At 44.7% G+C, this 27,539-nt stretch overlaps 2 protein-coding genes across 12 annotated transcripts in view; both read right to left on the bottom strand.

Annotated features, from left to right (window-relative positions):
• LOC139409324 (protein PRRC2C-like) overlaps positions 1–16,117 on the bottom strand; it is a 34,487-nt gene extending 18,370 nt beyond the window's left edge. For 5 of the 6 annotated variants that reach the window (XM_071154287.1, XM_071154291.1, XM_071154289.1 and 2 more), the window contains exons 1-10: positions 14,941–16,117; positions 14,070–14,861; positions 9,438–9,607; positions 8,646–8,820; positions 8,269–8,519; positions 7,766–8,100; positions 783–862; positions 539–666; positions 337–424; positions 30–183 (exon numbers count right to left, since the gene is read on the bottom strand). In XM_071154287.1, coding sequence (XP_071010388.1) covers positions 30–183; positions 337–424; positions 539–666; positions 783–862; positions 7,766–8,100; positions 8,269–8,519; positions 8,646–8,820; positions 9,438–9,552 — 1,326 coding nt within the window. In that variant the 5' untranslated portion in view covers positions 9,553–9,607; positions 14,070–14,861; positions 14,941–16,117. Of the gene's footprint in view, positions 1–29; positions 184–336; positions 425–538; positions 667–782; positions 863–7,765; positions 8,101–8,268; positions 8,520–8,645; positions 8,841–9,437; positions 9,608–14,069; positions 14,862–14,940 lie in introns of those variants that run through there. The other variant, XM_071154293.1, reaches the window with a different exon arrangement.
• An 896-nt stretch (positions 16,118–17,013) lies between these two features.
• The window catches only part of LOC139409325 (flavin-containing monooxygenase 5-like), a 29,486-nt gene continuing 18,960 nt past the window's right edge, over positions 17,014–27,539 (bottom strand). For 4 of the 6 annotated variants that reach the window (XM_071154294.1, XM_071154295.1, XM_071154297.1 and 1 more), the window contains 11 exons: positions 27,317–27,465; positions 25,390–25,578; positions 25,102–25,267; positions 23,708–23,850; positions 23,210–23,292; positions 22,328–22,444; positions 22,113–22,260; positions 21,819–22,026; positions 21,530–21,602; positions 18,609–18,810; positions 17,014–18,391 (listed from right to left, as the gene is read on the bottom strand). In XM_071154294.1, the coding sequence (XP_071010395.1) occupies positions 18,167–18,391; positions 18,609–18,810; positions 21,530–21,602; positions 21,819–22,026; positions 22,113–22,260; positions 22,328–22,444; positions 23,210–23,292; positions 23,708–23,850; positions 25,102–25,267; positions 25,390–25,578; positions 27,317–27,448 (1,686 nt within the window). In that variant the 5' untranslated portion in view covers positions 27,449–27,465 and the 3' untranslated portion in view covers positions 17,014–18,166. The remainder of the gene's footprint in view (positions 18,392–18,608; positions 18,811–21,529; positions 21,603–21,818; positions 22,027–22,112; positions 22,261–22,327; positions 22,445–23,209; positions 23,293–23,707; positions 23,851–25,101; positions 25,268–25,389; positions 25,579–27,316; positions 27,466–27,539) is intronic. The other 2 variants (XM_071154298.1, XM_071154299.1) reach the window with 1 other exon arrangement.

Here is a 27,539-nt window from a genome sequence, read left to right as displayed (position 1 = left end):
CCGAGTCAACCAGCCACCCTCAGCCTCACCTGGTGGTCCTGTGGCGGGCCGGTCTTGTACACCCCCTTACTGCCTAGGGAAAGCACCCTGGGGTCCCTTCCATCTACCCATGAGCCTTTGCTGCCCTCCTGGCCGTCTGACAGGCGCTGTGCCCTCATCCGCTCCACTTTACCCATCCACTCCCTGAGTGAGTGAGAGAGAGAGTGCAATGGTTAGGAGTCTTGGTAATGCCTAGGCTAACAGTCTTGAGGTGTACTGAAAACCAATGTTCAAAAAATGTCTCTCACACCCAGGTAGTGAAGCAGAAAAGGAAGCACCTTCTTCAGTGAGACTCACCAGTTTTCCCCTTTCTCTTTGGCGGCATGGTTCTCCTCGTCGTCACTGAAGTTGAGTTTCTCTGTGTAGTCGACCTCCATCTGAGCTCCTGGAGAACATATAGGAAAAGCTGAGGGTTACCGTTACATCGAGTTTACGTGAAAAGCTACTAAAACGTAATGAAGGTAAAGAATCATTATGTATAAATACAGATGAGTCTTACCAGCCCAGCCCTCATCAGCCTCTGTGTCTAGGTTGTCAAGCTCTTTGAGCTCTGTGGCACTGATGATGGAGGGTCTATCTGGGTCCTTGATCCAGGCCTGGGGGGGCCCGTGCTGGGGACGGACCCTCCTGGGGAGCCAACACACAGGAGGGTGAGTACATCGAGGAATGGGTGATGCAAGGTCTAGGAAGTTGTGTTGTAATAATGATGAAGAGTGTTGGGATGTAGATGTGGGTGTACTCACCTGGCTCCATCCTGTGGAACAGGGTATCTGATGTTCCCTGGCACTGGAGTAAAGGGCATCCTGGGATACGCATTGAACATCTAGAACAGGACACAGAAACACACAACACCCAGCCATTACTAGGAGAATCCTACTCTGCAAGGTTAAAGAAATGTTTAGCAATTTTTTTTTTTTTACCTTTATTTAACTAGGCAAGTCAGTTAAGAACAAATTCTTATTTTCAAATGACGGCCTAGGAACAGTGGGTTAACTGCCTGTTCAGGGGCAGAACGACAGATTTGTACCTCGTCAGCTCGGGGGTTTGAACTTGCAACCTTCCGGTTACTCGTCCAACGCTCTAACCACTAGGCTACGCTGCCGCCCCAATAGCAACTATTGTCAAGAAAACATCCCGCACCAGGGGATCTTTTTATTCACCTTATTGTTTTCCTACTTCCGGCCCAGTCACAAGCAAAACATCCTTAAATACAAATTCAATGTCAAAACTATTACAGAATTAGAAAGATATGTTAATACTATGTTGAGTAAAATTATAGAAAACATTTAAACATTTTTTATCTATGCTACCAGACTTGAATATGTTCCGGGGTTCATCCGATGGCATTGGAGGAGTTTACCACCTTAGCCACAGGCTTCATTAATAAGCGAATCGACAACGTCGTCCCCACAGTGACCGTACGTACATAACCCAACCAGAAGCCATGGATTACAGGCAACATCCACACTGACTTAAAGCTGCCTCTTTCAAGGAGCAGGACACTAATCAGACATTTATAAGAGATCCCGACTCCAACGAACCATCAAACAGGACCATGATCGAATCCTACTACACCGGCCCTGATACTCGTTGAATGTGGCGGGATTGCAAACTATCACGGATTCCAAAGGGTTAACCAGCCGCGAGCTGCCCAGTGACGCAAGCCTACCAGACGAACTAAACGCCTTCTATGTTCGCTTTGAGGCTAGCAACACTGAAGCATGCATGAGAGCACCAGCTATCTGGGTGACTGTGTGATCAAGCTCTCCTTGGCCGACTGGCCGAGGCAGAGGCTGCGGGGCCAGACGGATTTACCAGGACGTGTGCTCCGGGCATGTGCTGACCAACTGGTAGGTGTCTTCATTGACATTTTCAACATGCCCCTGATTGAGTCTGTAATACCAACATGCTTCAAGCAGACCACCAGACCACCCTGTGCCCAAGAACACAAAGGCAACCTGCCGAAATGACTACAGACCCGTAGCACAGACTCGTAGCCACGAAGTGCTTTGAAAGGCTGGTAATGGCTCACATCAACACCATTATCCCAGAATCCCTAGACCCACTCCAATTTGCATACCAGCCAAACAGATCCACAGATGATGCAATCTCTATTGCACTCCACATTGCCCTTTCCCACCTGGACAAAAGGAACACCTATGTGAGAATGCTGTTCATTGACTACAGCTCAGCATTCAACACCATAGTACCCTCAAAGCTCATCACCAAGCTAAGGAACCTGGGACTAAACACCTCCCTCTGCAACTGGATCCTGGACTTCCTGACAGGTCGCCCCCAGGTGGTGAGGGTAGGGAGCAACACCTGCCACGCTGATCCTCAACACTGGGGCTCCCCAGGGGTGCGTGCTCAGTTCCCTCCTGTACACCCTGTTCACCCACGACTGCATGGCCAGGCACGACTCCAACACCATCATTAAGTTTGCTGACGACACAACAGTGGTAGGCCTGATCACCGACAACGACGAGACAACCTATAGGGAGGAGGTCAGAGACTTGGCCGGGTGGTGCCAGAATAACAACCTATCCCTCAACGTAACCAAGACTAAGGAGATGATTGTGGACTACAGGAAAAGGAGCACCGAGCACGTCCCCATTCTCATCGACGGGGCTGTAGTGGAGCAGGTTGATAGCTTCAAATTCCTTGGTGTCCACATCAACAACAAACTAGATTGGTCCAAACACAGTCGTGAAGAGGGCACGACAAAGCCTATTCCCCCTCAGGAAACTAAAAATATTTGGCATGGGTCCTGAGATCCTCAAAAGGTTCTACAGCTGCAACATCGAGAGCATCCTGACCGGTTGCATCCCAGCCTGGCCTCCGCATCATTGCTCGGCCTCCGACCGCAAGGCACTTCCTCTGACACCAGGCAGTGTCAGAGAAAGGCCCTAAAAATTGTCAAAGACCCCAGCCACCCCAGTCATAGACTGTTCTCTCTACTACCGCATGGCAAGCGGTACCAGAGTGCCAAGTCTAGGACAGAAAGGCTTTTCAACAGTTTTTACCCCCAAGCCATAAGACTCCTGAACAGGTAACCAAATGGTTACCCAGACTATTTGCATTGTGTGCCCCACCCTCTCTCTTTATCTTATATGCATAGTCACTTTCACTATACATTCATGTACATACTACCCAAATTGGCCCGACCAACCAGTGCTCCCGCACATTGGCTAACCGGGCTATCTGCATTGTGTCCCACCACCCGCCTACCCCTCTTTTTACACTTCTGCTACTCTCTGTTCATCATATATGCATAGTCACTAACGATACCTACATGTACATACTACCTCAATAAGCCTGACTACATGTGTCTGTATATAGCCTTGCTACTCTGTTTTCAAATGTCTTTTTACGGTTGTTAAATTTCTTTACTTAACGACACACACACACCTTGTTTTTGGCACCATTGGTTAGAGTCTGTAAGAAAGCATTTCACTGTAAGGTCTACCTACACCTGTTGTATTCAACACACGTGACAAATAAACTGACTCCACACTGTCCTTTCTCACCTGAACAAAAGGAACACTTATGTGAGAATGTGGTTCATTGACTACAGCTCAGCGTTCAACAAGCTCATCACTAAGCTGAACATCTCCATCTGGATCCTGAACTTCCTGACAGGCCAGCCCCAGGTGGTGAGGATAGACAACACATCCACCACGCTGACCCTCAACACGGGGGCACCTCAGGGGTGCGTGCTTTATCCCCTCCTGTACTCCCTGTTCACCCACGACTCCAAGACCACCATTAAGTTTGCTGACGACTACACGGTGGTAGGCTTAATCACCGATGAGACAGCTTATAGGGAGGAGGTCAGAGACCTGGCAGTGTGGTGCCAGGACAACCTCTCCCTCAACACCACCAAGACAAAAGAGTTGATCGTGGACTACAGGAAACAGAAGGCCAAGCACGCCCCCAGTGCAGTTATCACAACACATTATTTTCTGTGTTATAGCCTAACTAGATAATATGGCTAAAGCCCTGTGGAAAGTTACATAATTTAAATAAAACCAGAGGAAGAGGTGAACTTAAGAATACATGCGAGACAATTAAGACATTGCGAGATGCAGACTACCAAGACATGTGCGTACGGTTCTGCCTGCCCCTCTCTGACAATGGCCTTTCTGCTCGGTCTCTTCACTAGTGATGGGAGTATGTGTTCAGTCTTCAGTCTGTTGCATGTAGAATATCCTAGCTTATTCATGGGATCGATGTCGTATAGTATCTTCGGGCCAGTCTTGTGCGCATGGCGTAGGCTACTCTTCGTAGCGGAGGGCGTTTTTGTCTCATAATATGAAATTACAGTAGGCTACCAGTATAGCCTGTATCGATTACTCTTTTCAGATAACGGTACGTGGCCCCTTGAAAACACCTGGGCTACAGCATGTTTGTTTGTCCGTTAGGGTAGGTTCTACTACGTTTATTTTTACTGGATATTTGTGTATGTACTTTTTACCCATTTTTCTCCCCAATATTATGATATCCAATTGGTAGCTACAGTCTTGTTCCATGGTATGGACTCGGGAGAGGCGAAGGTCGTGCTCCGACACACGACCCAGCCAGGCAGCACTGCTTTTTGACACCCTGCTTGCTTAACCCGGAAGCCAGCCGTACCAACGTGTCGGAGGAAACACTGTACAACTGGCGACCATGTCAGCGTGCATGTGCCCGGACCACCACAAGGAGTTGCCAGAGCGCAATGGGACAAGGCCCACCGCCTCGTGTATCCCGGTCGTGGCCAGCTACAACACAGAATCGAACCCGGGTCCGTAGAGATGATTGCGATGCATTGCCTTAGACCACTGCGCCACTCGGAAAGCCCTACGGCTTTTTAAATGCTGACACGAAACCTTCTCTGGAGATATGAACTACATTTTTCTTGTCTGTAAAGTAATGCCGCTGCTGAAGCAGGACTAACTTCCATCACTAAGCAACCAGAACTGTCAATCCTAGACTGCATGCGCGCAGATCCCTATTTCCTAAAAAAGTTATTTAAATTTAAGTTAAAAATTGTAACTTACCAAGACATTTAGTCGATAGAAAGCACACCTAAAAAACTGCATAAACACAGCAGCACATCAATCAGCAACGTTTGTTGTGGTCGGGGAAACAATACAGAACTTTATATGCCGGAGCAGAATTCTACTGTCTGAATTCTATTTTTATTGTCTGAAAATGTATCAATTACAGACATGTTACTGTACCGCGTTCTGTGTCTGAAGGGCCGCGGTAGATATAAATGAATTACCCGGCCCTGGAGGTCATACATACGTAATAGGACCATTATTCTGCGAATGGACGTGGAATTTTATCGATAAAAAGGCAGTTTAAATGTCACATCATTAAGAACCCATCATGGTCCAAACACCCAAACACAGTCAAGAGGGCACAACATCGCCTCTTCCCCCTTTTAGGAGGCTGAAAAGACTTGGCATGGACCTTCAGATCCTCACAAGTTCCACTGCTGCACCATTGAGAGCATCTTGACTGCCTGCATCACTGCCTGGTATGGCAACTGCTTGGCATCCGACTAAGGCGCTACAGAGGGTAGTGCGTACGGCCCAGTACATCACTGGGGCCGAGTTCCTTTCCACCCAGGACATCTATACCAGGCGGTGTCATAGACTGTTCTCTCTGCTACCGCACGGCAAGCGGTACCGAAGCGACAAGGCGTCTGAACAGCTTCTACCACAAAGCCATAAGACTGCTGAACAGTTAATCAAATGGCTCCCCTGACTATTTGCATCGACCCCCTTTAAATATGTACTGACTCTCTTGCACCAGCTCTATGCACACTCCAGTGAGTGTGCACTACCCTCTGTAGCGCCTTAGACACACACACCACATATGCTCACACACACTCAGAGACACACTTCACAATCGTTACATACGCTGCTGCTACTCTATTTTCTATCCTGATTGCCTAGTCACTTTTACCCTTACATACATGTACATTCTGCCTCAATTACCCCGTACCCCTGCACATTGACTAGGTACTCCTTGTATATAGTCTCGTTGTTGTGTTACCATTTCCCTTTTGCAACAAGTTCTTACTTTTTAACTCTGCTTTGTTGGGAAAGGGCTTGTAAGTAAGCATTTCATGTAGTATAAGCACTGAAGCCAATATTCATTAGCATTCTCATAGGCTTTGACTGGGCGGGTTAGCTAGCTAGGTTTTTGTCACAACAGATTGCAATTATCCAAATGTTATCTACATAAAATATTTTTGCACTGTTTGTCATTGATATTCCTTGTCTAACAACATTGCCATTTCAAGTGTTGATCTTCAACAGAAAAGGGGTAGAGCCTGCATTGATAACGACCATTAGATAGTCTAATATGCTAACTAGCAATACCCACCCAGTCCAAGCTAATGAGAATGCTAACGAACGTCAGCTTTTGACCGCTTATACGAGGTGAAAGAAAAAGTGTAAATCTTTGTTTATCATTTTCCTTCACATATAATTAACATATATTTAAATTGTGTGCACATTATGTTAGTTTTGACAAATGTCCTTAACATTTATCAATGTGTTGCTTGTTTGTGAATGGGCCGTTAACTTCTTGAGAATACTTGACACGCAGACGTCCCAAGTATGCCCCTGGAAATGCAAATGCGCTACGCTAAATGCTAAATGTACTCGTTACAACTCAATCTTTGATCAAAATTCACAAGCAGGGTATTGAATTAAAGCTACACTCGTTGTGAACCTAGCCAGCAAGTCAGATTTTTAAAATGCTTTTCGGCGAAAGCATGAGAAGCTATTATCTGATAGCATGCACCCCCCAAAATGCCAGCTCGACACGTAAACAACAGATTTTGCGGTAGCCGGCGCTACCCAAAACGCAGAAATAAAATATAAAACATTCATTACCTTTGACGAGCTTCTTTCTTGGCACTCCTATATGCCCCATAAACATCACTATTGGGTCTTTTTTTCGTTTAAATCGGTCCATATATACCCAAAATAGCTTTGTATGGGATCTGTGTCATTCAGAAAAAATCATCGTTTTTAAACGCTGCGTAATTTTTTAAAATTAAAAAAGTCGACGATAAACTTTCACAAAACACTTCGAAATCCTTTTGTAATCCAACTTTAGGTATTAGTAAACGTTTATAATCTATCAAAATGATTACAGGGCGATGTCTTTTCAATAGGTCTTCACTTGCAAAAACAATGCCATCTGATATCTCCCTCAACTGCATCCGGGTGAAGACTGGGAAAATGGAGGTCAGATAGAAGGATTTTCCAACAATTAATTCAATTGAAAATTAGGACAATGGCGCCATCGTGCGGAATTTGTATGAATTGCAGGCAGATCGCCATTAAATTCTGTTCTCTTTTAATAACTGGTGGAAGTGACTTATGGAAATTATTTTTAGCTTTCAGAGAGCAGTTTTTCTTGCGTTTTTCAATGAAACACACGATCTGTTATAGTCACAGCCGTGATTTAACCAGTTTTATAAACTTCAGAGTGTTTTCTATCCACACATACTAATCATATGCATATACTATATTCCTGGCATGAGTAGCAGGACGCTGAAAAGTTGCGCGATTTTTAACAGAATTTTCGAAAAAGGAAGGGGTAGAAGTAAGAGGTTTTAAGGAGGAAAACAATCATGTTCGACCAGGAACTGAATCAAGTGGCCAGGCATTATAAATGAATACAAAGTAAAGTAAAAATCAATAATCAGTCCATTACTTACATAGGGTGGCATCATGCCCCTGAACTGGGGGTGGAACTGGGGAGGCACACCGGCAGGGGCCTGCTGGCCACCATTGAGTTTAGGCTGGGCTGGAACAGAGGGGGGTTGTAGCTTGGGCTGAGAGGAGAGGGATGCAGGCTTGGCAGACAGGGGCAGCCTCTCCCTGACCTCTTTCTTCTCATTAGGGGGCACCCTGCCCCTCTCCTCCACCTCCCCAGGGGGTGAGGGGGTGCTGAGAGCTGCCCCTCCCTCCTCTGGCCCACAGCTGTCCATCTCAGAAGGGCTAGCTGAGGTGGTCAGATTCTTTCCCCCGCCCTCACGCCAACTACCAACATCTATAGGGGAGCAGAGACAAGACAACACAGGTCAGTCATTTCTATGGTAGGGAGAAATCTTTGGGTCGGGTAGTTTGGTCCATCAGTAGCAGGTAGAAGAGTGCAACGCTCATGTTCTAAGGACAGACTGGGGAATGTGCGTGTGGTTATGTGAGTGTGTGTTTGTACTCTGAGGTCGGAGGCTGGGTCCAGGTCCATAAGGCTCCTCCTCCTGCCCCTCCCCTTTCTCTGACTCTCCGGCCGCCTGCAAACTGGGGAACTCCTGGTGGAACTGGCTGCTCACACGAGGGGCTCCTCCATCTAGCTGTGGTGGCGGTGGCTTGCTGTTGGCCCAGGATCTGCTGCACCCTATAGAGGACGAGACCTCTGGGGGTTGGGGGGGCCCTGGGTTAGGCTGGGGTGGGGGGGTATCGGACTGCCTGATACACACAACACAAAGGGGGGGATCGTGGAAAGTAGTTGTTTATTATTAGGGCTGAGAAACAAACTATGACCTAGTATCAGTGTATGTAGAGACCCAGTAAGGGACAGCCCTGGTATCTCACCTCTCGTCTCCTCCCTCAGGTCTGGAGGCCCAGCCGCTGCCGTCCTTGGGGACAATGTTAACGTTGGGGTCGTTGCCCTTGTTCTCTGCCTTCAGGCTGGGCAGGTTGGCAGGGGGGGGCATGCGCCGACTGACAGCAACCTTACCCAAACTCTGGAGTCCATGTCTGGCAGCCACTGGACGAGGGCATGAAACACTGACATTAAGCAAGGAGCAGTTTACATAATCACATTTATTACAGGGATGAAAATGATGAGGCCCCAAAAAGGCAGAAAATGAATTGTGCGGAAACGTGTGACAAGTCAGTGTGATTTTTTTGGGGCCTATTTTTTGAGAATAAGTCATGTATATAATACACATTTGATTAATCTCAAAACTGTTAACTTCCAAACCACCATAGACAGAAAATTGTGTCCTGGGGTGGGGAGTAGGGTTCTTTGGTCTGTGTTTAAGGTTTATCATGACATGATAATCATCTCAGTCTCCCCGGACAGGAATACATAGGGGAGAATTTTTATTTATTTTTGTAGCCCAAATTCCATTATCTTGGTTTTGTTTCTCCAGGTTTTGGATTTCCCACAATTTTTTAAATTCTTCTTCAGATCTACACGATTCACGTGAATGGTCTATTTTCAGATCAAAACTGCAAATATTGCTGAAAAGCAACGAGTTCGCATCCCTGCATTATGGACAAACCCAAACTGGCCTCTAGCCACAAGGAGAGGCAAACATTTTACAATGAGACATTGAAAAAAGAAAGAAAATGTGTGCGTGTTGGGAAGCACGAACGTACCTGCAGTTTTCTGGGTCTCCAGAGACTTGCCCTTGTACGTGTTGAAGAGGCTAAGGGTTGCATACTTGGTCTTGCCATCCTTTGCCTTGGTGCTCTGCCCTGACTTCTCTGACATTTCGCTGGAAACTCATTGAGTCTGGTCCTCTGGTCTCACCCCCAGAACCAGCCTCCTGCAATACAAATCAAACTTTATTCAAAAAAGTGCTACACAGAATTTTTTTAATTCAATTTGCATTGTAACTTCAGAAAATGTATATAATATACAGTGCATTCGGAAAGTATTCAGATGAGTGATGCAACCAATATGACATTTTGGCCGATACTGATATCCGATATTTTCCTTGACAAAAAAAACTGATACCGTAAATCAATATTTAACATTTCAGCAGCCTTAAGCATTCTAGTACAGTTAAATAGTTAAACACACACATGAACGCAGTGGTCTAAGGCACTGCATCTCAGTGCAAGAGGCATCACTACAGTCCCTGGTTCAAATCCAGGCTGCATCACATCCGGCCGTGATTGGTAGTCCCATAGGGCGACGCACAATTGGCCCAGTGTCGTCCGGGTTTGGCCCTCATTGTAAATAAGAATGTGTTGTTAGCTAACTTGCTTAGTTAAATAAAGGTTACACACACAAAATAGTTATTTTGTTGGCATTTACGCATGTCCCCATTACCAGTAAAAACAATCAAAACCGATTTCTTTCATTTACTTGCTGTGCTGTTCATTTGTTCAGTCGTTTCATTCTCAACCAGGATTTCTATGGAACGCCGTTTGGGTCTTTACGTGTCAAAAAATATACCATTTAACACTATTTGACTTGTCAAATAAGTTTGTTGACCAATCAGGACCTGAATATGACTGCACGTCACAATTTAACTCGCTCATAGATGTTTTACGTAGTTATTACGCTATCACTCATATTTCATATGTCACAACGATTCATCAATACGTATGCTATGATGCTGGTAAAGTTGTCGTGCACCTACAGTGCTGGTCATAAAAAAAAGCTATCTAGCTCATGGATGCAAACAATGTTCTTCCCAAAAACAAAACGACAATCTGTTTCAGTAGCTATAGTTAGCTAGGGGGAGAGAGAAAAGGGGGGGGGGGGGGGGGGGGGAGAGAGAATGAAGGTAACTCCACAGCTCTTCAGAGTGACGGAATGACTTGACTAGGAGAGACTCTACACCTCTCCATCACAATGGCTTCTCTCCACTCAATGGGGCATGTCGTGTTGCCATGCCGACAGGCCCTAAGAGAGCAGCCTTTGTTGAGCCATGCGGCTGTGCTGCCTAACGGCCGGGAGCCATTCATAATTGATGGAGGAGCGATGTTTGAGCATGGTGGGGGCCAGGGCAGCTAACAGCACAGCACTGAGGCTAACAGTGCTGTTTCCCAAATGCTCAATGACTTCTGGTGGGTGGCATCACTCCTACATAATGCTGATGGAAGATACTCTGATATAAATGAATGGACAACTGGTAGAGCAGGACCCACTAATTGTTGTTGCAGATCTCTTACATTCAAAATTCAAAAGCTTTCACGATTACAGTAAAAGTTCAACAACCCGAAATGTAATAGATATTTCCTCAACTCTGGTAGTTCCATTGTGTTTTTTATTTTTTCCCATCTAACCAGGGACACCAGTTGGGTGCAATTAAGTATGAAGTAGAACAGAAAAACAGCAGGCTCCGGACCTCATAGGGTAACAGTTGAATACCCCTGCTCTAGGCAGTGGGAAAACTGATTGTATGAGCAAAAGCAAAGTCACAAACAGGCACACTGCGCTGACACCCTCCTAGCCACACTAAACTGGCACACGTCTGCTAGCAAAGAACGCAGACCGCCTGGGAGAGGGGAGGCATGAGTGAGAGATAAGCAGAGACACTTCCTCCAGCCCCTACGTGTGCCACAGCCACAAGGGAGAGACCCCAGAAAGGGACAGAGTCAATCAAGGACAGAGTGTGAGTCACAAGGACAAAGCAGCCTAAACAGACATTCTGCTCCTTTGATTGTCATAAACACCCCCCCCCCCCCCCCCCCCCCATAAACCTGACCAGCCCCCAAGTCATACCTTGTTTAGCCCTCACCTCTATCTGCCAGGTCTCCAGCCATACATTGTTCCCCTACTCTGTCAAGTCCCACATAACCCAGCCATGCTCCCAAAGAGGTCATTGCCCAGCCTTGCCCAACTGTTCAACCCAGACCCAAACCCTCATCACAGCTTCAGTTCAAATCATGCCCAGTCATCTCTCTCTGCAAACCAGCTCTACCCAATTACTCTAACATATAATATTCTTCGAGATGTTTTTTTTTTAAATCAAAAGTGACATAACACAGGGAGAGGAGAGCCTCCAGGGAGAGCGGAGATTAAAAAGAGGCTCAGGAATGGGATGTGACCTCTAGGCAGAAAGAAGATATCCTGATTTGTTCCTTGCCTTCACCAAGTACATTCAGATCTCTGTAAATGAGGGTAAAGAAAACAAGGAAAGGAAACCTTTAGACCAGGGGTGTCATAATCCTTCCATTAAGGGCCTAGGGTCTGCAGGCTTTTGGGTTTTCCTTTCAATTAAAACTTAGACAAGCAGGTGAGTTCTTTATTAATTAGAGACCTAAATTCAACTATTAAGTACAAAGGAAGTGCGTAAAGCCGCAGACACTCGGCCCTCCGAGGAATGAGTTTGACACCTGTGCTTTATGCTGCAGTTAGTTGGTATGAGGTAGACGGCAAACCGGATGTCATTGTTTTTAATGAGAGCACGAAGGTAAATGCCGTTGAGGCTGGCGGTGAATGCAGTCAGCCGCCATGGTAGATGGGACTTGCCACAAGTTAAAATATTTCCACTTTCGTCATAGCGTTTTTTTTTCTTCGGATGTTGATTTGCACTGATTGTTTACCGAAATCACAATAGCAACGCATAATGTCGTCCTGGCTCGCTTTTTCCGTCACCAATTTTCTTACTTTCTCGTCACGCTATGCCGACTGTTATGAAGGTTTTTGCATGTCTCGTCTAAACGCAGTATTAGACTACCGAGATGGCCCCCATGGCAGGAAGCTGCATAAAGAGCCAAGATTGTGTGCACTGTGCCACCTGAGGTGGATAGCAGCTGAGTCACCTCTCACAGAGATACAACAGTAGTCAACAGATAGCCATGGAACAGAGGGCCACAACACACCTAGAATTATCTGAAATCCCTAATGGGATTAATCCGCCATTTTGCTTCTATCATCCTGTTTTCAGATAAGTGGACACGAGCGACAGGAGACGCAGCGAGGAAGCCACTTTAGACTATTGAAATTCAGCCCATAATAAGTTATATTGAGCTGCAGCCTCTTGGGAGGAGGGAACATCAATATCTTCCAGTCTGTAGGTAGATGGAATTAGATGGTTTCTAAATATTTTCCCAGTCATTGGGGACTAAAGCCTGCTGTTTTCTTCCCTAAGTTTATACAAAACAGATGGCATTGAATATGGAATCAGCTGGACTATGGACCACTTTCGAGGACTTAACATCAAAGTTTGACTTGCGGGTGAACTATACACTGCCGGCACACAGCAGGGTGGTGTGGCTTTTGGTTGGAACTTGGTACCAGGATCAGTATGAGACTATCCCTCCATCTCCTTCCATGTGCTGACTTTTTAAAATCAATTTAAGTGGATTAATTCACGTTCCTATGAAATGGTGTCATCTGGCCCACTCTGGGGATTCGGAAAGACAGGTAGGTCGATTCACTTTGGACTGTTTCCTAAACCAATCTCCTCTGACACGCTGCACATGCTCACTCATCTCCTCACCACACTCATGACCAGGTCAAATGCCTGGTCATTTGCATACCAGTCACACCAGAGAACACAATAAATACCTGCGTTGTCAGTGATCGGAATCAATGGTAGCAGAGGTAATCAACATGGATTTTGGTTCATATAATTTATTAATGGCCTTGTCCAGAAGACAGGATCATGGTCAACCGGAAATGTTAAAGACCTGTGGACTGTGGTTGCCAACTGTCTGGGTAAATGTATTCCGAGTTGTCTAGAGAGGATGTTTATAGGTTAATATTTTTTTGTTGTACATTTTTAAACTGGGGACACCGACACTGTCACGCCCAAAACACAAAGAAATGTCGATGCAACGTGTTCAAACCTCTAGCAGTGCTTTTTTATTTTAGCAATAGTTCAAGGCTTGGAGATTGTATAAAAATATCAGTGCAGCTAGCTAACTGGTCAAATTGTAGCCTAACTGGTTCACCGCAACGGGCAGGCCGACGGTTTGATGGATCAGATTTAGGTTGAGACATGATGGGTCACATCGGCCCGGCGCCTTTTCTAGCCCAAAACAATCGAACACAAATTAACGATATCAAACATGATTCTAAACTAGTAGAATACTATTTGTCTGAAATCGTTCAGATTTACACGATACTGCAGCATGGTGGGTTAAGTAGTTGAAGAGTCAAAGATCAGTTTCAATTCTTAAATCGCAATCATCATCATCACATTCGGCTTTTTCCCAGTGGACGTACAGTGCTAGCTAAGTGGCCAACGTAGCTAGCGTACACCATCACACCTCCTAACCTGCTTTTCACCACGAACTAGCTAGACAATTCTTGACATGGCGACCAACCTGTCACCGCCGGTCTCTGTTCTTCTAGTATGTCGTCTGGGTTCGGCTTGTTTTGTAGTATCCAAGCCGAGTGTGTGGCCGGCGGATTACAAAAACTGGCTAGCTTGCTAACGATAGCTAGTTAGGTAAGTAGCGTGGTACAGTAGCTAGCATCCAACCATTTCCTCTCGACTTGCACGGGCCTCAAATCTATTCCGTGCCAACACGGTGCCCTTTCTTCTTTCCCGGGGTCTCCACCGTTGTTTGGACGTTAAGAGGGTCACGATTTGTGTTTCTGTCTTTTTTTTTTGCCCACCCGTTATCTCGTGTGAGACAGTGCTGCTCTCGTTGAGTGCTGCTTGCGCCGCGGCCTGTCTCACAATCAAAGATGGCAGACCGCCAGTCCACGGGTGTCTGACGTCATCACGCACAGAAGACGGCGGCTGCAGAGCGACAGTTTTGGGAGTAGGATGAAGCCAGAGGAAGACGCGAATCGAGTGAATTTACTATGTACAAAATCTGTTTAAGAGAGAGACGCTCTTTTGTATGGTGGTCTGAGTATCGAATTACGCGACGCTTATTTGATCGAATAGAAGTTTCGTAATGTTGAGCCTGTTACAAATGTACTGATAAGTGGATACACGTGGCATTCCGGCAACTTTGAGAAAAACGAATAAGTTCAAAACCGCTGGGAACTCGTTGTAAATAAGAATTTGTTCTTAACTGACTTGCCTAGTTAAATAATAAAAAATACATAGAGCTCCGATTTTCTGACCTGAAGATCACCGACGTCATGATTTGACCTCCTAATTTCTGAGTTTCCACGCATATCTGCCCTCTCATTGGCTAGAATTGTCCTACCTGATCTCGTCTGACTTCAATCATTGAGGACATGCATTTCTTTTGTTAGAGCGGTCACTCGGCTATCTTGTCAATATAATAGATCATTTTTTGATGACGCCACAGGTGAGCAGATAGATTCAGGCCTTTTAACCACTGATGTCAGTTCAGTTTTGCATTTCCCCTCACAAAGAATTAAGGCTAAGGATGGTGTTGTGAGAATAAACAGATTTTAGATCAGTGTTTAAGGGCAACTTCTAGCTGGATCAAATTGTTTGGAGTGCTTGGCTTGGAACCCTACTGTAGCTCAGCTATGCATCATTAGCCCCACAGCTGATAATAACACCCTATGTACAGTTAGGGTAGTTGTTTCTCTAAGACAGACAACCAAAGATTGTTTGCAGTCTGGGGATGAGGCTTGTGGTTTACATTGTGCCCCAGTGGTATAAAGTACTTCAGTAAAAATACTACTTAAGTAGTTTTTTTGGGGTATCTGTATTTGACTTTACTATTTATATTCTTGACTACTTTTACTTCACTACATTCCAAAAGAAAGTAATGTACTTTTTACTCCATACATTTTCCCTGATACCAAAAAGTACTCGTTACATTTTGAACGCTTAAGCAGGACAGGAAAATGATCAAATTCACACACTTATCAAGGGAACATCCCTGGTCTTCCCTACTGCCTCATTAAACACATGCTTCATTCGTAAATGATGTCTGAATGTGCCTCTGGCTATCTGTAAATTAAACAAAACAAGAACATTGTGCAGTCTGGTTTACTTAAGGAATTTGAAATTATTTATACTTTTGATACTTAAGTATATTTGAGCAATTACAATTTTGATACTTAAGTATATTTAAAACCAAATACTTTTCCTCAAGTAGTATTTTACCAGGTGACTCACTTTTACTTGAGTCATTTTCTATGAAGGTATCTTTACTTTTACTCAAGTATGACAATTGGGTTCTTTTTCCACCACTTTTGGGTCCTTGCTATCCGGCGTCCTTGGGATGTCCCAACTCTGACATGCATTGAAGTTGGCATTTTAAATGGTTAAGGTAGGGGAGAAGGTTACTGTTTAAGGTAGGGGAGAAGGTTACTGTTTAAGGTAGGGGAGAAGGTTACTGTTTAAGGTAGGGGAGAAGGTTACTGTTTAAGGTAGGGCCGTCCCAAGGATCCCCGAAAGCAATAACTGTTTACATAGTGGGCTGAGAGGCTAAGGCAAATGTCATTCATTTTTTAATCTATTCTACAATAATGTTTCAAATTCATAATTTGTTTTCATCCCATAGTATTACATTAAAATGTTATTAAGCTCAACAAAGTAAATGTTGCTGGGCTAAAAAACATACAACATTACAAAGAAATTAAACCTAGAATCCTTAATTGAAACAATAGCAAAGTCAGCACCCTGCTTCAGTTTTGGAAAAAACCTGAGGGATGGGCCCAGAGAAATGTAACCACTCTCAAATCATAGACAGAGGATGCATAGACTGAACATCCATGAGATCAAAATGAAAGTTTTAAAAATGTTGAGGCTACACAGTGTTTGTTTAAATATGCATTGTTTACAAAATTTGAGTAAAATTATCTTGTATTTTGGGTTCGGATTGGGTACGACATTTGAAGTAAGCACGAGGCATTTCTAAGTTTATTCTTGAATATAATGGGTACATTTAATTAGTCAAAAATAGGATGTAGCAACTAAGGATTCTAGCTTTAAAGTGCGACTGCCTTTAAAAAGCAACAAATCCCTTTGAAAACAGCCTATGTGACAACAAATTAGCAAAATACAGTTAATCTAGTGTCAAAATTGACTATATAGTGTAAAATAATTTGTCATAAAGTCATCTCATCTAAAACAGAGTTTGGACCATCTGTGCGTCACAACGGGTAAATTAAGTTTGGGTTTTGATTTGATGTCCATTTGCCAACTAACATGGGGTGAACAGCTGTGTGGATTGCTCACTCTCCAATAGCATTGACAGTGAGACAGACATGCCCAGCAGCTCTAACTTTGCTTACATAAGACAACACATTGCACATTTTTTAAACTTGAGAAATACTGCACCAAACAGTAAAATTGCACAACATCCTCATCAAAAATGTCAAAATGAATTACAGATTTCTTGAGTTATTTATTCTGGGGATTTTGAGGAAGTGAAACAGGCTTCCGCATCTACAGTGTCTCATGGGGGACAAACATAATTAACCAAACGCCCAATTGATCCAGAAATCAACATTTTATAATGAGCATCAGAAGAACACGTGCCAATCGGCGTGTTCAGTGGCTCTTTAAACATCCAGACACCATGCCTAGCAACTACCTCCTGTCTCCTACCACCCTAGGCACCTGTATAGATCTGAAAGGGATGACCGACAAGGATGGCAAAAATGCCATATATCCATTCACATACAAGTGCATAGAGGCTAGGGGGGGTTGTCTCTGGGCCACACTTTAGTGGTTTATAGCAAAGATGTTCCTGGAGTAGGCACTTAGTGGTGACATTTATCATGGTCACCAGTACATCGTAAGGAGGGAGAAGGTAGAGGTTAGTGTGTGCATACATTTGACTAGATTAGTGAATTACAGACTTGTAACACTCAAAGCCAATCCAAACATGAAGGCAAAAATGTATTACACTACACTCTCCTAAAATCATTTAGCTATTTAGAAAATACGATTATAGAACAAAATAAATTACATTATAATATATCTGATCAGTCTAAGGCACTGTGGCATCAAGTAAAATTGAATCCCAACAATTATGAGAACAGGCTGTGGATAATGCATAGTGCAATATTAGTGTAATATTTCCAATTCTGTGCATCCATTCTGTGAATTATTGGTGATCCCTGATTAGTTGGTAGAGCTCTCATCTTTCACAAAGATGACCTGGCAGATTAATTAACAGACAGTAAGGTTAGTGATTGCTGCCTGCTATTGCATTTCTGTATTTCTGGTTAATAGCTCATCTGGATTATGAGTTTGTTTCAGGTCACTGTCCTGGTGTAACGGAGGTGACCTCCTTGGCTTTAGCTCAGTGGGCTAATGGGCATTAGTCAACCAAACCAGTCTTACAATACCTAGTACTCTGAGACCCTCAGTCCTTAAACATATTTGTTCTATACCACCACTAGTACAGCTGGTTGTGTACTTGTACTGGAATTGAATAAATAGGTGGAATGGCTGAGGGCTAGGCTTTAGCATAGTGGGCTAACATGACTGTGTTAGCCACCCAGTCACAGCCTGGGTTTGATCCCTGGTGGGTTACCACAACACTGGCAGGTATGGTTTGATCTTGTCCTGCCAGGTGGTGGGGTCCAGGGCGATGAGGAGGGATGGGTGGTTGTGTATGTTCCAGTAGTACCCCAGAGCCAGGGCAGCAGCCCCCACGGTTAGGGTCAGGGGTAAGGAACTCTGCTTGGGCTCAGGGATGTCCGAGGGCCTGGTCTTCAGGGCTCCTGCCATCCGATCCCATGTAGTCAGGATGGCCTGAGGGGAGAGGTAGATGTTTCAGTTTCTCTAATGTCCCAAGTAATACTTAGGCCAGTATCGAAGACAATTAATTTAAATAGGGAGAATTAATACACATTAATAGTTAGTTCTGAATTTCAAGCTCAGCTTTATTTTAGTGATTGTATCGATACCAGAAAACATAACATTATCAGCAGTATATTTTTGTATTAATACACTGTAGGCCCATCCCTACCTGTCGGGCCCCGTCCCACTGTCCCGGCCCTCTCAGACGGTACTGGTACGGGGTGCATGGCCCCAGCAGCACACACAGCCACACACCAGGATCTCGTAGCAACAGCCCTAGGAGGCTGGGACGCGCCCCCACCTGGTAAGCTATCTGGTCCATGTAGTCAATGTAATCCACCTGGATGGTGTGTCTCTGGGAGGTCACATACCTGAGACAGGAGAGTTAGGCCCTGCCCAAAAACAACCCATAGGCCCCCCTCTGTGTTTTGCAGATCTGAAGGAGCAGGATATCTAATCAAATCAAATTTTAGATAGACAGCGAGTAGCAGAAGTGTAAAAACAATGTAAATGGTCAGGGTGGCCATTTGATTAACTTTAACAGTCTTATGGTTTGGGGATATAAGCTGTTGAGGAGCTTTTTGGTCCTAGACTTGGTGCTCCGGTACTGCTTGCCATGCAGTAGCAGACAGAACAAGTGGGTCTAGGGTTTCCGGCATGATGGTGTTGATGTGAGTCATGACCAGCCTTTGAAAGCACTTCATGGCTACCGATGTGAGTGCTACGGGGCGGTAATCATTTAGGCAGGTTACCTTCGCTTTCTTGGGGATAGGGACTATGGTGGTCTGTTTGAAACATGTACAGACTCGGTCAGGGAGAGGTTGAAAATGTCAGTGAAGACACTTGCCAGTTGGCCCGTGCATGCTTTGAGTACACGTCCTGGTAATCCCTCTGGCCTCGCGGCTTTGTGAATGTTGTCTTGCTCACATTGGCTACGGAGAGCGGCTGTGGCTGCAGGTAGCCTAGTGGTTAGAGCGTTGGACTAGTAACCGGAAGGTTGCAAGATTGAATCCCCGAACTGACAAGGTAATGTAAAAATCTGTCATTCTGCTCCTGAACAAGGCAGTTAACCCACTGTTCCTAGGCCGTCATTGAAAATAAGAATTTGTTCTTAACTGACTTGCCTAGTTAAATAAAGGCAAAATAAATTTAAAATATAGAGTGATCACACAATCGTCCGGAACAGCTGGTGCTCTCATGTATGCTTCAGTGTTGCTTGCCTCGGAGCCTAAAAGGCATTTAGCTTGTCTGGTAGGCTCGCATCACAGGGCAGCTCGCGGCTGGGTTTCCCTTTGTTTTTCCGTAAGATATTTCAAGCCCTGCCACATCCGACGAGCGTCAGAGCCGGTGTAATAGGATTCAATCTTAGTCTTGTATTGACACTGCCTGTTTGTTGGAGGGCATAGCGGGATGAATCCCTGAATATATTCCAGTCTGTGCTAGCAAAACAGTCCTGTAGCGTAGCATCCGCGTCATCTGACCACTTCCGTACTGAGCTCGTCACTGGTACTTCCCGCTTTAGTTTTTGCTTGTAAGCAGGAGGATAGAATTATGGTCAGATTTGCCAAATGGAGGGCGAGGGAGAGCATTGTATGCATCTCTGTGTGTGGAGTAAAGGTGGTCTATTGTTTTTTTCCCCCTCTGGTTGCACATGTGACATGCCGGTAGAAATTAGGTAAAATGGATTTACGTTTGTCTGCATTAAAGTCCCCCGCCACTAGGAGTGCCGCTTGTGGATAAACATTTTCTTGTTTTCTTATGGCCTTATACAGCTCGCTGAGTCCTGTCTTAGTGCCAGCATCGGTCTGTGGTGGTAAACAGACGGCTATGAATAATATAGATGAGAACTCTTGGTAGATAGTGTGGTCCACAGCTTATCATGAGGTATTCTACCTCAGGCGAGCAATACATCAAGACTTCTTTAATATTAGACATCGAGCACCAGCAGTTATTGACAAATAGACACACACCCCGTCCCTCGTCTTAACAGACATAACTGCTCTGTCCTGCCGATGCACGGAGAAGCCAGCCAGCACTATATTATCCGTGTTGTCGTTCAGACACTTCTCAGTGAAACATAAGATATTACAGTTATTAATGTCCCATTGGTAGAATAGTCCTAATCGTTGATCGTCCAGTTTGTTTTTCAATGATTGCACGTTGGTCAATAATACAGGGAGTAGTAGTGGTTTACCTACTCGTTAGCAAATTCTTACTATGCACCCCGCCATCCTCCCCCTTTTTTCTCTGTCTTTTCTTCACGCTGATGACGGGGATTTGTGCCTTGTCTTGACAAAGCAGTATATCCTTTGCGTCGGACTCGTTAAAGAAAAAATCTTTGTCCAGTTCGAGGTGAGTAATTGCTGTTCTGATGTCCAGAAGCTCTTTTCGGTCATAAGATACGGTAGCAGCAACATTATGTACAAAATAAGTTAAACAATGCAAAAAAACAAACAAAATAGCACAGTTGGGGCCTCGCAAGTGGCACAGTGGTCTAAGGCACTGCATTGCAGTGCTATCCGTGCCACTGGAGATTCTGGGTTCGAGTCCAGGCTCTGTCGCAGCCGGCGGCGCACAATTGGCCCAGTGTCGTCCGGGTTAAGGGAGGGTTTGGCCGACAGGGATATCCTTGTCTCATCGCGCACTAGCGACTCCTGTGGAGAGCCAGGCACAGTGCACGCTGACACGGTCGCCAGGTGTACGGTGTTTCCCCCGACACATTGGTGCAGCTGGCTTCCGGGTTGGATGGGCAATTGAGTCAAGAAGCAGTGCGGCTTGGTTGGGTTGTGTTTCGGAGGACGTGTGGCTCTCGACCTTTGACTCTCCCGAGTCATTACGGGAGTTGCAGCGATGAGACAAGACTGTAACTACTACCAATTGGATACCATGAAATTGGGGAGAAAAAAGGGATGAAATGGCACAGTTGGTTAGGAGCCAGTAAAACGGCAACCATCCCCTCCGGTGCCATTATTAAATAGGTGCAAGCAATATGGTGGTAACTTCCCTAAATCCAATTAGAAAGCTAGGTGGAGCCATTATATTGCTTAAACTTATCCTGTCCCCTCAAATCTACTAAATAAATCTCAGTACCTCTTGGCAATTGTCTCCTCCTTGTGTTTAATGTCCTTCAACATGCAGTCCATTGAGGGAAGCTTATTCAGCCCTGTGGGTGAAACAGATAATCCAACTGATATACAGCATGGCTCTGGACAAAATATGTGCACCAAAGGGACTGTTGGGTAATTTTGATCGTTTTTTTAAAGAACTGTAAGTGCCTTCTGAACAGAGAGGTATGCTTGTGGGAACAAGACAAAGAGAGAAAGCGAATGCGGGAAGTTAAACAAGTGGGCCAATGTCTGGTAAAATAACAGTGACGTACCTTTGAAGACCCTGGTGGCCCATCGGGCCTGCATTTCAGAGATGGGCATGATGGCTCCAAGCGGCTGCACCAGCCCTATAACGACCAGTGTGGGACGCTCTAACCCCGGAGGGAACATGTACTTATACAGATTGGCCTTGTTCCCGGAAACCGGCAGCATATTGGACGGTAGGAAGGGGAAGGAGAAGTTGTAGCCAGTGGCAAACACCTGGAAATGAGGTAATGGACAGTTGAAAGGTGGCAACTGTGCGTGAGTTTGGGTGTGCGTATATATGACTATGTCTGGATACGCACCACCAAGTCTATGTTGTCCTCCACGGTTCCGTCGTCAAACTCAATGCTGGACCCCTGGAGCCTGCGGATGTTGGGTTTGACCTGCACTGTGCCAGACAGGATCCGGTTGGGCAGCTCATCATTCACTGTAGGGTGCTGGCTGAACAGCCTGAGACATACACAAAAGGTTTAAAATATATTTTGTTCTCTTTCTTTCTTTGTGTGTGTGCTCTTACCTGTGTTTGGGCTGTAGAGAGTAGAGGCTGTGGTTGAATCTCTGGTTGATTTTGTTCTCTCCCAGTCTGCAGACCAGGCCAAAGGGCAGTACAGACTGGGCCATCTTTAACACCCTTCTAAATAGAACCAACGCAATGTTAGATTACACTGAGTATACAAAACGTGAAGAACACCTGCTCTTTCGATGATGTAGACTGACCAGGTGAATAAAGGGAAACGCTATGATCCCTTATTGATGTCATGTTAAATCCACTTCAATCAGTGTAGATGAAGGGGAGGAGACTGGTTAAAGAAGGATTTTTAAGCCTTGAGGCAATTGAGATATGGATTGTGTATGTGTGCCATTCAGAGGGTGAATGGGTAAGACAAAAAATGTAAGTGCCTTTGAACAGGGTATGGTAGTAGGTACCAGACGCACTGGTTTGTGTCAAGAACTGCGAAACTACTGTGTTTTTCACGCTCAACAGTTTCCCCTGTGTATCAAGAATAGTCCACCACACAAAGGACATCCAGCCAACTTGACAACTGTGGGAAGTGTTGGAGTCAACATGGGCCAGCATCCCTGTGGAATGCTTTCGACACCTTGTAGAGTCCATGCCCCAACAAATTGAGGCTGTTCTGAGGGCAAGGGGGGTGCAACTAAAATATTAGGAAGGTGTTCCTAATGTTTGGTATACTCAGTGTATGTTACTGATGGAACGCAACCTCCTTCAAGTGGAATCCATTGACCAGGCATGTTTCTGAAACAGGTGACATCTACGACCAAGCACTTCCTTTCATCTGTCCAATCATTTCTTATCAGTAATGATGGAGGAAGACCGTTTGCATTTGTAATGTTTTTAAAGTGTAAGGCGCAAAAAGGTGATTTCCAGACAATCTACCTGTTCAATTGAAAGTCCATGGGCACCCCTTGTTTACCCACACGGTTGAGGATCCATGCCCCACGCCTGGTACTGAGGAATACCTGGAGAGAGAGATGGGAGAGTGGGGGGGAAGAGCATGGGAGAGATTAGGGAAGAGGACGAGGCGAAGACAGGCAGAGAGGTCTGAGGATGTTTTGACATAATAAAATGGTACTTGGATAGACAGACTTGCCTTGTTTTACTGTTTCAGACTTCTGCCCAAGTTTGCAATCTTATCTCAGTACCTCTGAGCACATGACAATATTGGCCCCACCTCACCACACACAGCAAATTGGGCTACATTTTGTGAGTGTGTTCAAATGGTTTTGATCATTTCTAGGAAGACGTTTGATATGAATATGAACTGATTGTTACAAAATGCCCTGTTTGACTGGGGCCTACTTGGTGGCTCGTAAAAACGTTTTTGCTTGGTCGTTGTACCTGTTAGGATTCTAACTCCCCGCTGTTCTACTGTACCTGTTTGGTGACCCTGCTGAGTTCCACAGCGATGTCTCCTCCAGAGTTGCCGATGCCGATTACCACCACCCTCTTCCCCCGCCACTCCTCTGCCGTCTTATAGTCCCGACTGTGGAAGTACTGGCCCTTGAATTTGTCGATACCTGGAAGACAGGCCTGTGTCACTGACTGACTGACCACCCGCACAGTACTACTAGGGGTAGTAAGAGCACAGTAAGAGAGATAAGACTGTGGCTGAAATGAGACAAGTCAGTTAGTCAAATTTCTGCCCTGGTTGAGCTGCGCCGGTCAACTGTAAGTGCTGTTATTGTGAAGAATAAACGTCTAGGAGCAACAACGGCTCAGCTGAAGTGTTAGGCCATACAAGCTCACAGAATGGAACAGCCAAGTGCTGAAGCGCGTAAAAATCGTCTGATCTTAGTTGCAAAACTCACTAGCGAGTTCGAAACTGCCTCTGGAAGCAGTGTCAGCATAAGAACTGTTCGTCGGGAGCTTCATGGAATTATTTTCCATGGCCAAGCAGCTGCACACAAGCGTAAGATCACCATACGCAATGTCAAGCGTCTGCTGGAGTTGTGTAAAGCTCGCCGCCATCGGACTCTGGAGCAGTGGAAACACGTTCTCTGGAGTGATGAATCACTTCACCATCTGGCAGTCCAACGGACGAATACGGGTTTGGCAGATGCCAAGAGAACGCTGCCTGCCCCAATGCATCGTGCCAACTGTAAAGTTTGGTGGAGGAGGAATAATGGTCTGGGGCTGTTTTTCATTGTCGGGGTTAGGTCCCTTAGTTCTAGTGAAGGGAAATCTTAATGCTACAGTATACAATGACGTTCTAGACGATTCAGCAAAGGGAGGGCCAACTCCATATTAATGGCCATGATTTTGGAATGAGATGTTCATAAATACTTTTGGTCATGTATTGTATCTACAGGACACAGTTCAAGGTCACTCTGTATTGTGCCAACGTCTAAAATAAAACCCTATTCCTTAGGGGTGCTGCATCTAAAATAAAACCCTATTCCTTAGGGGTGCTGCATCTAAAATAAAACCCTATTCCTTAGGGGTGCTGCATCTAAAATAAAACCCTATTCCTTAGGGGTGCTGCATCTAAAATAAAACCCTATTCCTTAGGGGTGCTGCATCTAAAATAAAACCCTATTCCTTAGGGGTGCTGCGTCTAAAATAAAACCCTATTCCTTAGGGGTGCTGCATCTAAAATAAAACCCTATTCCTTAGGGGTGCTGCATCTAAAATAAAACCCTATTCCTTAGGGGTGCTGCATCTAAAATAAAACCCTATTCCTTAGGGGTGCTGCATCTAAAATGACATACCTTTGGGTGGGTGTCATTTGAGATTGGCCCAGCATCTGAGGTCACTGTGTTGTAGGCTACCTGGGAAATCGTGTAGAGGCAGGTTGGGGTGACAGTGGTGTCCTATGCAGATCATCACAGCATCAAAGATATGTTTCTCCTTCTCTCCCTTCTTGTTCTCTGTCTCCACATCCCACTGGCCCGAACGAGAGAAGTCGGGTCTTGGCTTCACCTGGAGGACTCTGATCTATCACACACACACACGTATCAGTGTTGTGTAACATATGCAATGTTCTAAATGCCTCACCTCCCTGAGTACAACCTTGAAACTGTATAAATGATTACTGTGACCAGGAACTGAGCTCCTACCTGGAAGCGTATGTGCTTGGTGAGTTGGAAGTGTTCGGCGTACATGCGGAAGTAGTCCATGATGAGGGAGTTGTGCATGTAGTTGGGGAAGTGGGCTGGGATGGGAAAGTCAGAGAAACACATCATCTCCTTGGAGGTGTTGATGATGACAGAGTGGTAGATACTGGCCCTGTCAGCCTCCGGGTTCTCCTAAGGATGGAGAGAAGAATAGGTGTAAAAGGTCAGAAAATGATTTTCCCACACTTTTTATGAGCGATTCAGACAAGGAGATGAAACCACTTTAGCCTATGGAGATGGAGAGAAGATGAGGCCACTGTATCTAGAGCAGTGTTAATTTTGGCAGCTATTTTAGATATTGTTTTAGTGTTAGCCTTTATGACTAAAATACCTTTTAATAGTAGCAGGGAAGACTTATTTTGCTACTGAGTCCAGCAACCAAAAACACGAGTCATTGCTAAAATATAACTTAAGTCAAAAGCACATCAAGTTCAGGGACAAGTGCATCGGGGCAGGGGAGAGCGCAACATCACTAACTGAGTTAGAGATTGAATTTAACACTGCTTACTGCATTGCCAAAGAGGAGATGGCCTTTACCAAATTCAGACCCATGTTACTCTCCCAGAAAATAATGGATTACAAATCTACCCGACATATGGAAACGAGGTGTCCTGCGCAAACATTATTGGCACCATCGAGAACACTATCCGGGAAGAGGGTTAGTATTACCCGAGATCCTTGGGATGTATCTACCCTAAGCCTTAACCCTAAAAGCAAGTTGATTTAATAGCTAGATTCTCGATCAAAGAAATTGATTTGTTATTGTGAGAGGCGACTAAACATTTATTTCATTATCCAAGTATCAGCTCATAGTCAGCATGTTGCTTTGTAACAACATACAAAACTATGTAGCTAATAATTTTTATTATTATTATTCTTTTAGCTGAACGCAGTTATGGATAACAGTTCAGTTTGCAGTTGCACTTTTAAATACAATAAATATTGTTTTAATCATCTATATACATTTCTTTGCTGTTGCACTTTTGAATCAATGTCAATGTTTGTCAATGTTTGTCAATGTTTGTTGTGTATTACTTTGTCCAAAACTAGTCACCTATGCAAATATGTTTGCAGTTGTACTTTTGAATAAAATGATTGAAAGTATTTTTTATTGTAATGTCTTTCCCACTCTAGTGATGTGTTCTACAACATCAAGGTAACAACTGATAACAATTAGGAATGATATGACAGTCATTTGCAGTACATTTTGTCTGGTGCTTCTTTCTTTTTGAAGTTAGTAGCAGCAATAATACCAATTAAAAATGTTAATTTAGAGCACTGACTATAATCCTAATATTCAGCAAATAGCATGAAAAAACAACTGCACTCGCATTTGCGGACCGTGATAGCGGCAACACAGACGAATAACAGCGCATATGGGAAAATAGAGCTTCTGATGTGATTAAAGCTAAAATAGCCTACATGAAAGTAAGAGAGAGTAAACATTATTGTTTCTAGTTTAGGTTAGTTACAATTTAAGTGTCTTGTCCTCACTGCGCATCAGTTCAAAAGACTGACGAGTGACTGAAGTGACCGCCCGGGAGCTGTGTGAGTCAGGGCAGATCAACTTACAGACCACGCAACTGAAAGACATTCATTCTGCCAATGAGAGGATTACATTAAATATTCTACAAAGGCTGGACAAAACAGATGTCATATTGAATGTCCATTAGTCACACTTGTAATTCTCATCGTCACAATTTTTTTTCCGTTAACTAAAAGGAAAACTAATTTGTTACAGCCATCGTTTTATTCATGGCATCCCGTCTCATTGTCATCATTCGTTTTCGTCAGGGAAAATAGGATTACAAATATTTTGTCATAGTCAATGTTGACGAAATTAACACTGAGATGCAGCAGTCTGTCTTACCTTGAACCTCCACAGTCCCCCGATGTCATCACTGCTCTCGAAGCAGGTGGGCTCCAGACCCTCGTCCAGACAGCACTTGATGCTGGTCAGACCTGAACTTCCCCCTCCAATCACACACACGCGCCGTGACATACCGTCTGTCTGTCTGTCTGCACAGGCAGGGAAAGACACAGTATAACGCAAAACATTAGGGTTAGTAGCCTCCAAAAAAAATAAATGCTGT

The sequence above is a fragment of the Oncorhynchus clarkii genome, chromosome 5 (genome assembly GCF_045791955.1).
Source record: "Oncorhynchus clarkii lewisi isolate Uvic-CL-2024 chromosome 5, UVic_Ocla_1.0, whole genome shotgun sequence".
In the NCBI taxonomy this organism is placed as follows: domain Eukaryota; kingdom Metazoa; phylum Chordata; class Actinopteri; order Salmoniformes; family Salmonidae; genus Oncorhynchus; species Oncorhynchus clarkii.
This window is presented reverse-complemented; position numbering and strand designations above follow the sequence as displayed.